At 34.8% G+C, this 12,872-nt stretch overlaps 1 protein-coding gene across 1 annotated transcript; it reads right to left on the bottom strand.

Moving 5' to 3' along the window:
• Nucleotides 1-224: 224 nt before the first annotated feature.
• Nucleotides 225-1,728, bottom strand: LOC140852912 (uncharacterized). The gene is made up of 4 exons (XM_073246822.1): nucleotides 1,628-1,728; nucleotides 1,462-1,555; nucleotides 935-1,366; nucleotides 225-830 (listed from the first exon to the last, which is right to left on the bottom strand). The coding sequence occupies exons 1-4, from the start codon at nucleotides 1,726-1,728 to the stop codon at nucleotides 258-260; spliced, it is 1,200 nt and encodes a 399-aa protein (XP_073102923.1). The 3' UTR covers nucleotides 225-257.
• Between the last annotated feature and the right edge of the window lie 11,144 nt (nucleotides 1,729-12,872).

Here is a 12,872-nt window from a genome sequence, read left to right as displayed (position 1 = left end):
CCGCCGTGGCCATCGGGATGCGGGGCTCGGCCTCGAGAAGTACGACCCGCCGACATAACATTTTCTCTCCTAATGTTCTGAGACACGTTCGAGTATATGTATCCATATGCACAAATCATAATATCCAATAATTTAAAATTAAATAATATAAAATAAAATCAATATTTAATATTATTCAATAGAATCAAAATGTTAAATATATCACAAAAAATAGTACAACAAAAATGTAAAAATACTAAATACAAATACAACAAAGACTAAGTCCCACAAGGACGTCGCGGCGCCCGTGGTCGCTTGGACCTTCTCAGGAAGGTCCTCGCCGGCTGCTCCTGCTGTGATGGCTCCTCTCCTATATCAGTAGAGGAGATCTGCTGATCATGCTGCTCAGGAATAACTGATGCTGTCGGATCATCTACGGACTGAGAGACCCGTTCAACTCTCTCATCTGGATACACGGATGGACCTGAAAAAAAAGTATCATACTCATGTGGCCAACTGGTACCCGGTGATGGCATCTGGGGGATGTAGGACGAAGAAGACGCTGCCATCTGTGGATGAAAAGGCGGTGGCATCTGTGCAGCATCGAATGATGACATATGCGGAATATGCGGTGATGGCATATGTGAAGCATATGGTGACGGCGTATAACTCATATCTGGCGCCCGAACTGCTCCATACCAAGGCGCACAGGTATGTGGATCAACACCAATCGCCTCCAATGCTCCGGAACCTGTTCTCTCCATCTCCCGCAGTATCTGAATCCGCTCGTCCTCATCAGTCGTAGATAAAGCACGACGAGTGTCCAACACAAGATCCGACACAGAATCAGTCTATAAAATAAAAATAGAACTGTTAGTATAAAACAATCAGTATAGTGTACAATATAAAACAAAAATATAACACAAATAACATGAAGTAATTTTCGTAATCTTACCAAAAGACGTACAGTAGAACTCTCGCCCTCGTATCCAGAAACTGCATACTGAGACTGTCCAATGACTCGCACCGTAATGCTAAAAAACCAAGCCATGTAGTCATCAGTATATGAACGGCCTCTCAAAATAGGATCACCATGAACAATGTGATCTCGACGTGCATCCCAAATATCGATGTACTGTGCATGTCTGATACGCCAGTCGATACGAGCTCTCCCTCGTCGATCAATACGATGAAGTCCCTGGCTGGTATCAAACTGCTCTGGAATGTCCTGAGTCTGACCAAACTGCCGCAGGACACGATCGGGAAGATGCCACTCTACCACATCAAAACAAATAAGTGGCACCCTAGCAGTCCATATGTCGTGTCCAACTGTACACATCTGCGGCAGTATAGCCAATATCCCATCTGTATATGGCTTCCACAAAAACTGATATAATATAATTAAAATAAAAAAAATTAATATAAAATTATAATAGATTATGAATACTGTAAATTGATATTTGTAAAAAATTCAAAATTTACCCGTCTAGATGTATCAACTAATGTATCCAACTGGCATCTATAAACCCGTGCCACTCTTGTCGATACGTGATGAACGTTGAATGCAACGTTCCATCTGTTTCACAGTGTACTAATATTAAATAAATTTAAAATAATAAAATTTAAATAAAAAAAAATATTTCGATACCTGTATCCTAATGGTCCGTCTAGTCTGAATGGAACATCAGGATCCTGCTGCTCTGATGGCATCTCAAGCAACTGTCGTCGTAATGGACTGATAGTCGGCATACGCTCTCAAGCAACTGTCGTCTGTGGCCGGCGGCCAAGGAGAAGGGAGAGAGAGAGAGGAAGAGAGGAAGAGAGAGAGGAGGGGGCCGGGGCCACCGCCGGGACGCGGGACCCACAGCCGGGGCGCGCGACCCGCCGCCGGGACGCGCGACCCGCCGCCGGGACGCGCGGCCCGCCGCCGCCAGTCTGTGGCCGGCGTCCACGGAGAAGGGAGAGAGAGAGGAAGAGAGAGAGAGAGAGGAAGAGAGAGAGGAGAGGGGGCCGGGAGCCACCGCCGGGACGCGCGGCCAGCCGCCGGGATGCGCGGCCCGCCGCCGGGACGCGCGGCCCGCCGCCGGGACGCGCGGCCCGCCGCCGGGACGCGCGGCCCCGCCGCCAGGATGAGAGAAAGAGAGAGAGGGGAAGAGGGAGAGAGAAAGAGGAAGATGGAGAGAGAGGCGGGAAGAACTCACCGCCGCCGAGACCTCGCCGCCGTGCCGCCGTGCCGTCGGAGAGACGCCGGAGAAGATCAAGAAGGGAGAAGGGAGAAGGGAGAAGAGGAGAAGGAGAAGGGAGAAGGAAGAAGGAGAGGGGAAAGGGGATCTGGGAGGGGAAAACGCCATTCTCTATGGCGTTTTCCCCTTTTTTTTTATTTCTTTTAATTAAAAAAATATTTTTTTATAAATATCTTATTCCATTTTTTTTCTCAATTTTTAACTTTACACTGTATTTTTTTTTATCAAATTTTAATTCAAATTAAAAATTAATTTTTCCACCCATTTTTTTTCCTTCATTTAAATTATTTTTTTAAATAATAATGTTTAATTTAATTTATTAATTAAAATATTATTTTTAATTTCAATTACAATTTTAATTCTTATTTCTTATTTTTTTAAGTCACATTGATAAAATATCCTAACAAAGAAATTGTAATTAATTTAATTTAATTTTATTCTTTTATGATATATTTTTTCTAATATAATTTATAATTTCTATATTTTTAAATTTTAATTTTAATTTTTTTTTATTTTTATATTTTTTATATTTTACTAGTATTTCTTTTTCTTTTATTTAAAATAATTTTTAAAATTTTATATTTAAATTAATTTTGTTATTTAAAATATAATTTTTAATTTTATTTACAATTATAATTCTTATTTCTTAAAATTAAAAATTATAAACTTTGTTCTTCAATTACAATTATAATTTCTATTTTTTTCAATTCTTTATATTTTTATAAAATTTTTTAACCCTATTTTTAAAAAACTTTTGAATCTTTTTAATAAATTTACTTTTTAATTTCCGAAAGTAATTTGAAATAATATATTTATTTCAATTAATATTTAAAATTTTATTTCTTTTAAATTTTGAATTATAATGCTTGTTCTTTGATTATTTAAAAATTTTTATTTTTTTCAATTCTTTATCTTTTTATGAAATTTTTTTAGGTCATTTTTAAATTTTATTTGAAAATTATTTTAATTAAATTAATTTTATTCTTATAAAATATATTTAAAAAATATTTTTATTTCAATTAAACATTAATTTTTTTTTTTGGTTATAAATTTATAATTGTTATTTTTGGTGACTTTTTAAAAATTTTCACTTTTCAACTTTTTTAACTTTTCATAATTTTTTTACTTTTTAATGTATTTTTTTATCAAAATTTATTTCAAATTTACTTTTTTTAAGTCACCTTTATAAAATACCCTAACAAAAAAATTGTAATTAATTCAATTTAATTTTATTATTTTATGATATATTTTTTCTAATCTACTTTATAATTTCTATATTTTTAAATTTTAATTTTAATTTTTTTCCATTTTTATCTTTTTTATATTCTATTAGTATTTTTTTTATTTTATTTAAAAAATACTTTAAAAATTTATATTTAAATTTATTTAGTTATTTAAAATAAAATTTTTAATTTCATTTACAATTATAATTCTTATTTCTTAAAATTAAAAATTATAAACTTTGTTCTTCAATTTCAATTATAATTTCTATTTTTTTCAATTCTTTATGTTTTTATAAAATTTTTTAACCCTCTTTTTAAAAATTTTTTGAATCTTTTTAAAATAAATTAATTTTAATTTCCGAAAGTAATTTGAAATAATATTTTTATTTCTTTCATATTTTTTTCTCTCCTTTTTTTTATTTTCTATGATAATTTTTTTTTTATTTCTTAAGATTTTTTTTGACATCTTTTAAAAAAAATTTGAAATAAAAAATCTAAATTAATTTTTCTAATGAATTACAAATTCAAATCTTTATATTTTAAATTTCAATCAAAATTAAAATTTTAATTTATTTACTAATTTCAAATTTTAAAAAACAAAATTTTCTAATTTTCCATTCAAAATGGCGTTTTATATTTAAATTAATTTAGTTATTTAAAATATAATTTTTAATTTCATTTATAATTATAATTCTTATTTCTTAAAATTAAAAATATAAACTTTGTTCTTCAATTACAATTATAATTTTTATTTTTTTCAATTCTTTATTTTTTTATAAAATTTTTTAACCCTATTTTTACAAATTTTTTTAATTTTTTTAAAAAAATTTATTTCTAATTTCGGAAAGTAATTTGAAATAATATTTTTATTTCAATTAATCTTTAAAATTTAATTTCTTTTTAATTTTCAATTAAAATTCTTTTTCTTTGATTACTTCAAATTTTTTTTAAAAAAATTTTTAAGATAAATATTTCGAATGATGTTTTTCAATTAAATTTCAAATTTTTATTTCTTTCATATTTCTTTCTCTTTTTTTTATTTTCTATGATAATTTTTTTTTTCTTATGATTTTTTAAATTAATTACAAATTAAAATCTTTATATTTTAAATTTCAATCCAAATTAATTTTTTAATTTATTTACTAATTCCAAAGTTTAAAAAACAAAATTTTCCATTTTCCCACGATTTTTTCCGGTGGGAAAATTGAAAAACGCTATTTTGAATGGCGTTTTTAAAAACGCCATTCAAAATGGCGTTTTTAAAGACGCCATTCCATATGGCGTTTTTTGATGTTTTTTTTTTTCCTCCGGACGATGCCAGCGTGGAAATAGGGGCTGACGTGGAAGGGGAAAAAACGCCATTCAAAATGGCGTTTTTCCCTTTTGCATTAGTTTGGTAAATAAGTTTCGTTTTGATATATTTTGGTAAAAAAGTTTTTTTTTCGTATTATTTGGGAAAAGAACTCACAATCCTACGTGGTAGATTTATTCTATCCAATAATTTATCTTGGGATTGCTATCTATGTTGCCGGATTTTGGTGGAATAATCTAACGATGAACTCAGCGGTCAACCAAAGTTTGGAAACTAAAATAATTTGAGATATGGGGAGTTTTTCTAGTTGGCTATAATTAGTCTTTGGAGGAAGGAAAAACAGAATACGTATGTCTCCCTTTAGATACGTGTAATGAGCTGTCACTATTCTTGTAGCGGGACAACAATTTTTTAAAAAAATAACTTTAAAAACTTGGCCAATAAAAATATTTTATTAAAGTTCAATCCACGTAAGAACTACTCATTAAGCCTCCAAAAATTAGAACAGATTGTACCTTTTATTAAAAAAAATGATTGACCATTTTTTATGATATTGACTGTTGGATCATATCTCGTATAGATCTCAAAGCATTACTAGCCCTTTTATTTTTTCTATTTGCACAAATTTTATGAGCCAACGATGGATTCATACGAAAAATACTAACCCTATTGGTTTGAAACATATATATACTTTCATGAGCAGTGTTTCATCAATCATCAAGATTCCAAGGATCTAATCATACATATTGCTATAGTGTACAAATATGCAGAAACATCCAACTCCAAAGAGCTTTTGCAAGGTCCAAAAGTTGCTTATGATATAAGCCTCCCCAAAATTTATCCTGTTCAATATCACCCAACAGAAAGATTATCCATAGTTAATCACAACATCAAATGTTCATATAAAACTAGTAGAGCTACCATTTACGTGGAATTGCTAGGGAGTGGATCATGTTCCATGAAAAATAATCTTGAGAATTCTAGAAATTGCTGAGAAAATATGTGGTTGCCAATACAAGAAAATAGAGTTGCTATGTCATCCTCTACCAAATACGTCAATGATGCAATTATACTATTGGGAATCCAATTACAATGCTAGCGCGTGGCATCTATTTAAGACAGAAATTTGTTTGTTAATTGTTTAGAATCCTTGCTATTTGCATTTTTTGGGTACAACAGATGGTGGAGATCACCCCCCTCCACAAAATGTAAAATAAAATAAAATCAAAATAAGAAACTAAAAATGAAAAAATTGTACTCCAATACTATCAACTAGTATAAGAGATTGGATTTCATACAGCAAGAGTGAGGCAAATAAGAAATCAATGGTGATAGAGATCAGCCAATCTGTCCACTAGCTAATTAACTTATCTAAATGTATGACAGGCCATGAAAAAATTCAGAGGAGATAAGCAGGCCTTAATGTCAGAGAGGAGAGTGTGATGTCACTGAGAAATATATTCCAAAAAATTATAATGGTGTTGAAGATTAGAAATCCATTGGACCAGGCAAGCAGGATATGAACTATTTGAATTCTTCTTCCAGGATATCTACATTGATTGGTTTTGAGTACGTGACTTTTCTAGCTGGTAGGGATATCAATGTGAATATTCTAAATTTTCAGCTGTATTTTTGTAATTTAAAAAAATTAGGATTCTACTACAAATTATAAGCTAGATATGAAATGGACCTATCATAAATTTAATTTGGAAGCCACAATGCAAAGCACGACCGATTCGAAATTCCCAACTAGGTGGATCAACTGGATTTGCACTTGTAACTCACATGTTTTGTCCGCAGTTGTTGATGATCGGCATACTAGATAGAATTATGTTTACAAAAGGTATCAAGCAGGGAGATACTTTATCCCTTGCCTGTTTATTCTTTGTTCTCAAGCCTTTACCAATATTTCCAACTCTCATGTGCATGATTGTTCTGTGAAAGCCATTGCTATTGGTGAGTGCCAAAGATTCTGCAATTCCTTTTTTTTTTTGAATAATGACAGTTTATTATTCTTGGTAGGCTAATGATAATCAGTATCGAAATAGTTGGAAACTTACAGTTCGGAGTCACTCAAATCTTTTTCAAGCAAGATGTTCATGCTTGTCTAATTGATGCTCAACTCGATATCCAACCGCCAGATAGTGACTGTATGGGTTATGGATTGTGTCCTAGATCAAAGTAACATAGACAACTAGAACTTATCTAGGAAAAGAATGCACAGCAGAAGAGAAGATCGATATCATGTTGGCTACCTACTCGTCTGCCTAAATCAACAGGTGGACTACTTGCTCCACCTGGGGCCAAGCATGCAATGATCTTTTGAGAGAGATTCTACTCGAGTCAAATTGGTGTGCTGCAAACATGGCACACTTGAGTGTGGAACCGTAGACTTGCAAAACTATAAGGGGAAGTTGGAAAAAATGATTGGTAATGACACTCGGCCTAGTATTTTTCTCTAGAAGTTGGGAGTTTTAATACTTCTTAAGCATATTGCTTCTTTGCCGTTTTACCCTACTTTTGTTTATTCTTATCCATTTTTCGAAAATGTTTATTGATAAGCTAATATATAATAGTATATGGAACGCTAAAAGATTTAATGTAAAAAATAATATTTATTCTAAAATATTAATCTATTTTATATAAAGTGAAAGGATTTATTTTAGTACATTTAATACTAAAAGATTTAGTAGGCCTTTTTTTAATTCTTCCTATGGGTTCAGGCTGATCCTGTCTAAGACTATTTTTATATACTTATGGATATAGGTTTAGTCCAACCTGTATCCTATTTTCTAACTTGTTCTACTAGCTCTATCAATAAATCAAACGGAATTTTCAGTCTATTTATCGAAACAGGTCTTTAACACATTATTTTGGTACGTAGTTTATAAAATAAATAGACCAAGTTCTTTTATGTTTCTGGATCAAAGATAAGGGTGGAGCTACAAATAAGGAAAGAGACTTCCTAGCATATAGTAGAAGTAGAATAGAACATGTGAATTGCTGATCGGGCTACGAATGCCAAGAGATTTTTGGAAGAAAATCATGGTGGCTAGGGCATTCCTGCCTCTATTGCTGGACATTTTATCTACTTAATTTATTTATCTACTCACATATCCATATTTATGTGGTAGTCATGGAATGGTCACATCTCCCCCTTCACATCCCAACCTATCCTATCTTGTATAATACAATAATGTTCGACTAGCAAGGGAATCACGCTTCGCAGCGGAACTTTCATCACGATACACAGAAAAGACATTGAACTTATTTATATTTAAAAATAATAATAAAATTTATAATAGATATATAGAGAACAATTCTATTTTTTTAATGTCGAATGTCCTTTTGCGGGAGCTACAAAGAAAAGAAAAAAAAAAGGTAGTGTTGTGCACACGTGTTAAGGTTACGGACACCTTTTCCTCTCCACCGCACGCAAGGTATTGTCCGCTTTCCCCGACGGCACCGCCCTACGGGCCGCACGCGATCGACAGGTCACGGTTTTGTCCTCTGCCCTATGGGCAAAAGGCGCCTCACGGGATAAGAGGCGGGCCGCACTACTTAAGCACATGCACACACCAGAGTTGCCCGATGTGGGACTATTAAGGGAGGTCCCCCCACAGCCTGCCCACAACAGATGCCCTCCCACTCTGGAGGGTGCAGGTGTTGAGCGACAGGGGGCGGGTTACCCCTTCCTGGCGCGCCACTGTTGTGCACACGTGTTAAAGTTACGGACACCTTTTCCTCTCCACCGCACGCATGGTATTGTCCGCTTTCCCCGACGGCGCCGCCCTACGGGCCGCACGCGATCGACAGGTCACGATTTTGTCCTCTGTCCTATGGGCAAAAGGCGCCTCACGGGGTAAGAGGCGGGCCGCACTACTTAAGCACATGCACACACCAGAGTTGCCCGATGTGGGACTATTAAGGAAGGTCCCCCCACAGCCTGCCCACAACAGGTAGGATCAGAAAAAAATACTTAGTTAAATTTTTTGTAAAAACAAAATAGAGAGATAATAATCAAACCTAAATTATCTTACACGATGTCTTTTGATTATTGGAATTGATGATACATCTCTAAATACATAATGTAATGTTATATTAATTTATTATTCAAGGAATAGTAAAATACAAAATTAAAAATAAGACATATTACCTTCAGAAAATGAAATTAGAACCGGATTAGTAAAATAAAAAGAAATAATAATAAATAATAAATATTTTTATTTTTTTATCAGCAAAATATTCATGCATTTCAGAACGTAATATAGTGAATCTCAAAAATTAATATTCAAAAGTACAAAATATCACATTCATATTATGCATATATGTAAAAAAAAATATCTTTATCTCATAAACAATTTCATTAATATAAAGCTGCTCTCCACAACAGCCGTCTAAAGAAAAAATAATTATCCCAACAAATCATATGAAAATACTAAATCAACAATAAAAAAAGATATTCCAATATGAATAAATTCTATATAAACTCTATCCATTTAATACCATCTTTTAAGATTTCTGGATTGATCTATCTTCTAAAAAGTTTTATATATAATATCTAATAATATTTTTTGAAAAAAAATTTATGGGTTGATTTTTAGATTATTTTTTAATTAAAAATAACTATCACCCCAGTCCATCCTCCCCAACCCCCCTTCCCTCTCCTCTCCTCCCCCAGCTCCAATGCCACCAACCCCCCGCGCCTCCCCTCCTCGGCCTCGGGCATCTTTTGCGCCTCTCGCACTCCACGCGACTGCCCCATGCACCCTCCATGGCCCAGCCCCACAGCCATCCCCTCCCATTCCCTCCTCCGACCCCGACGAACCCGAGCCCCACCAGCTCCGTGTGAGTACCGACGATCGGCCATGCGCCTCTATCCATGCTCTTCTCTCGTGTGCTTTTCTTCCCACAAATCTCCTAAAAGAGATGCTGATTTCCTTCGTTCGCTGCTCGCCGTCACCTGTCATCAGTTTTCGCCGTCACCTTCCTCCCATCGTCACCGGCATTGGCCTTCCATTCCGATCTCCCTCAGGTGCTTTAAAAAAATTCTAACACCAAATTCTTTAATTTTTATCTCCTATATCCTTTCTTTTTTCCTCTTTTTTTTCTTCTGAAAAAAAAATTTGGGGTTCCGAAAGCCTCTGTCAAAAAAATATTAGAAAAAAAAAATTGAAAAAAAATGTTTTACCCAAATCCTAACCACAGGTGAGGAAGAAATTTAGGGTTCCCAAAACTTTTACCCAAAATATTTAGAAAAAAAAAAATTTCTTCTTCCCTTATATTTTTTTCTAATTCTTGCTCCCGTCTAGTATTTTTTTTAAAAGAAAAAAAATCATACTCTCTCTAGCAGCATCTCCTTCAATTTTTTCTTCTATATCATTTCCTTTTCATTATTTTTTTTCTATTAAACAAACCAGCATTAAAAATTAAAATAATATAACTAAATATTTGACAAACAAATTCAATGCTGACAACATGTGTTCTTTAATCGTCCAACTTTTTTTTGGAAAATTTTTTAAAAGAAAATCCTCCATCTCCATGTTTCTATCTTTCCCTATTCACCTCTTGTTGCGGCCAATCTCCTCGTCGCCTGATCGCCGGGAACGAGCGCATGCAAAAGAAAGTCCATGCTGACCGGAGGCGGCTCCGACGGGGACCCTCCGACGGTCAAGTCAGAGAGGAGACTAGGCAACAGTAAAAAGGAGATAAGGAGCTCTACGAAGAGAGGGAGAGAGAAAGAGGGAGAGCTTGAGAGTTTTCGAAGAAGACCTCTAGCACTGTTGCCTTCCCCGATTTATAGTAGGAGATGGTATGGCCTCGCCGTCGGTGATGTAGACAATTGAAGAATTGTCAAATCGTCGGAGGTTATCACATCGTTGACAAAGCTGACAGGTCCCAGGAATTAATTCTCGTCCTTAGCAGGACAGCGCCCCAGGCTTTCTGGCAGGGTAATGCCCCCTGGCGTTCGTACGGCGTTTACTTGATGGGACTGCAGCCCACGCCGCTCATTCGGCGTCTAGGAGGGCCCGTAGAGATGGGACGTCAGTCGTCCAAACTGATGGTGAGTCGGCGGTGTCCCATCCGATAGGAAGTCGGTGATGGGGGGTCGGCTCTCAGGCGATCGGAGGCGACGTAGGGTCGTTAGGCCGATCCACTCCGATCGGGACACAATCGTTAGTCTCTGTTGGTGTCGCTCGCCATTGGTCGGGCGGAGTCGGTCGGTCAGATGGAGTCGGTCGTTCGAATGGAATCGATCGATCGGATGGAGTCGGTCGGTCGGATGGAGTCGGTCGGTCGGATTGAGTCGGTCGGTATATCCCAACACCTCTTTAAAAGGAAATCGGATGATTCCTCCATTCGTCAACACCTGTAAAAAAAAAAAAACAGAAGGTGTCCATCACGTGTCTCTTAATATTGAGTACAAAAAGCAGAAAAAGAAAAAAACCACACACTTTTTTACAATTTTTTTTAGGAAAGTAGGAAAAGGAAAAAAACCTATCACATTGTTTCCAAAGCATTTCTTCGACCTACTATTATCAACATAAGGATGTGGAAGGCTAATCAAAACAGCAACCTCTCTTTACTATTCCTTCATCCAAAACTTTCTAAGGGGTACGTGCTGCACCTCCCTCATCGATGAAGATAAATAGAGGTGAGACACATACACTGCACATGGGTGATCTGCTTTAGATTGTCTGAAATGATAGTATAAATTTTTTCCAATCTTTTTGAATCCACTACTGATGAGCTTCAAATCTTCTCTCCTGAAATGTGGACTGTATGTGGATGATCTGCTTTGGATTATTTGAGGGACAGTATAAATTTTTTCTTAATCTTAAAATCATCCATTACCGATGAGCTTTAGATCTCGTCCATGCACAAAATCTAATTCTATCTCAACCAGATCAGCCAATCCAACCATCCGATGCGACCGTCTATCAATGGATGCAGCATACATGACAGAAAAGGAAAGTAACCTATATCCATTTCTATTTCATATATATATATATATGTCATATAATTATTTTTTTTCTTCTGAACTGAATGATCAGAATAAAATTTGTATATCACATCATATTTAAAAAAATCACATCATAAGATTTCTATAGTAGAAGAATAGCATAGGATGATCCGGCACCTTACTTATTTGTAGAAGAAGAACAACATAATATGGAGAGAGAAAATATGATTCCTTTTTCAATCGATACGTGTCTTCCGTTGTACTCTCTTTTAATGTATTTGTATTGACTATCTCATTCTTTCCAAAGCATTTTTTCGACCTATCGTTACCAAAATAGAGACGTGGAAGGCTAATCAAACTAGCAACCCCCGCTTACTATTCCTTCACCCAAACCTTTCAGAGTATGTGCTGCACCTCTCTCATCGATGAGGATAAATAGAGATGAGACATGTGCACAACATATGGGTGATCTGCTCTGGATCGTCTGAGGTGATAATATAAATCTTTTCCGATCTTTTTGGATCCGCTACTGATAAGCTTCATATCTTTTCCCTTGAAACGTGTACTGTATGTGGATAATTTGCTTTGGATTATCTGAGGTGACAGTATAAATTTTCTCCCAATCTTAAAATCATCCATTGCCGATGAGATTCAGATCCCACTCACATACAAAATCTAGTTTCATCTCAATCAGATCAGCCAATTCAACCGTTCGATGCGGCCGTCTATTAATGGATGCAGCACGCATAGTAGGAAAGGAAAATAACTAACGTATATTTCTATTTCATATATATATATATATATATATATATATATATATATATATATATATATATATATATATATATATATATATTCTCTGAACCGAATGATTAGAATAAGATTTGCACGTCATATCATATTTAAAGAAGTCGTATCATAAGTTTCTACGCTAGAAGAATAGTGTAGGATGATCCAACACTTTACCTATCCATGGAGGAAGAACAACATAATCTGGAGAGAGAAAATATAATATTTTCTTCAATGGATATATACCTTCTGCTGTACTCTTCTTTAATGTATTTGTGTTGATGGTATTTGTGTTGATGGTCACAAAAAATTTATGAAACTCAAAAAAACTAATTCTGTTGCAGATTGGATAGTGAGATATA

This window comes from Elaeis guineensis, chromosome 12, assembly GCF_000442705.2.
Source record: "Elaeis guineensis isolate ETL-2024a chromosome 12, EG11, whole genome shotgun sequence".
Classification (NCBI taxonomy): domain Eukaryota; kingdom Viridiplantae; phylum Streptophyta; class Magnoliopsida; order Arecales; family Arecaceae; genus Elaeis; species Elaeis guineensis.
The sequence above is the reverse complement of the archived record's forward strand: the minus strand, read 5'-3'. Positions and strand labels throughout refer to the sequence as shown.

Excerpts from the sequence above, each read along its gene's own strand:
- LOC140852912 (XM_073246822.1), bottom strand. The coding sequence starts at position 1,728 with ATGCCGACTATCAGTCCATTACGACGACAGTTGCTTGAGATGCCATCA. Across the intron at positions 1,556-1,627 it reads GACGGACCATTAGGATACAG|ATGGAACGTTGCATTCAACG; the intron begins GTATCGAAATAT and ends ACTGTGAAACAG. Across the intron at positions 831-934 it reads GTTCTACTGTACGTCTTTTG|ACTGATTCTGTGTCGGATCT; the intron begins GTAAGATTACGA and ends TTTATTTTATAG.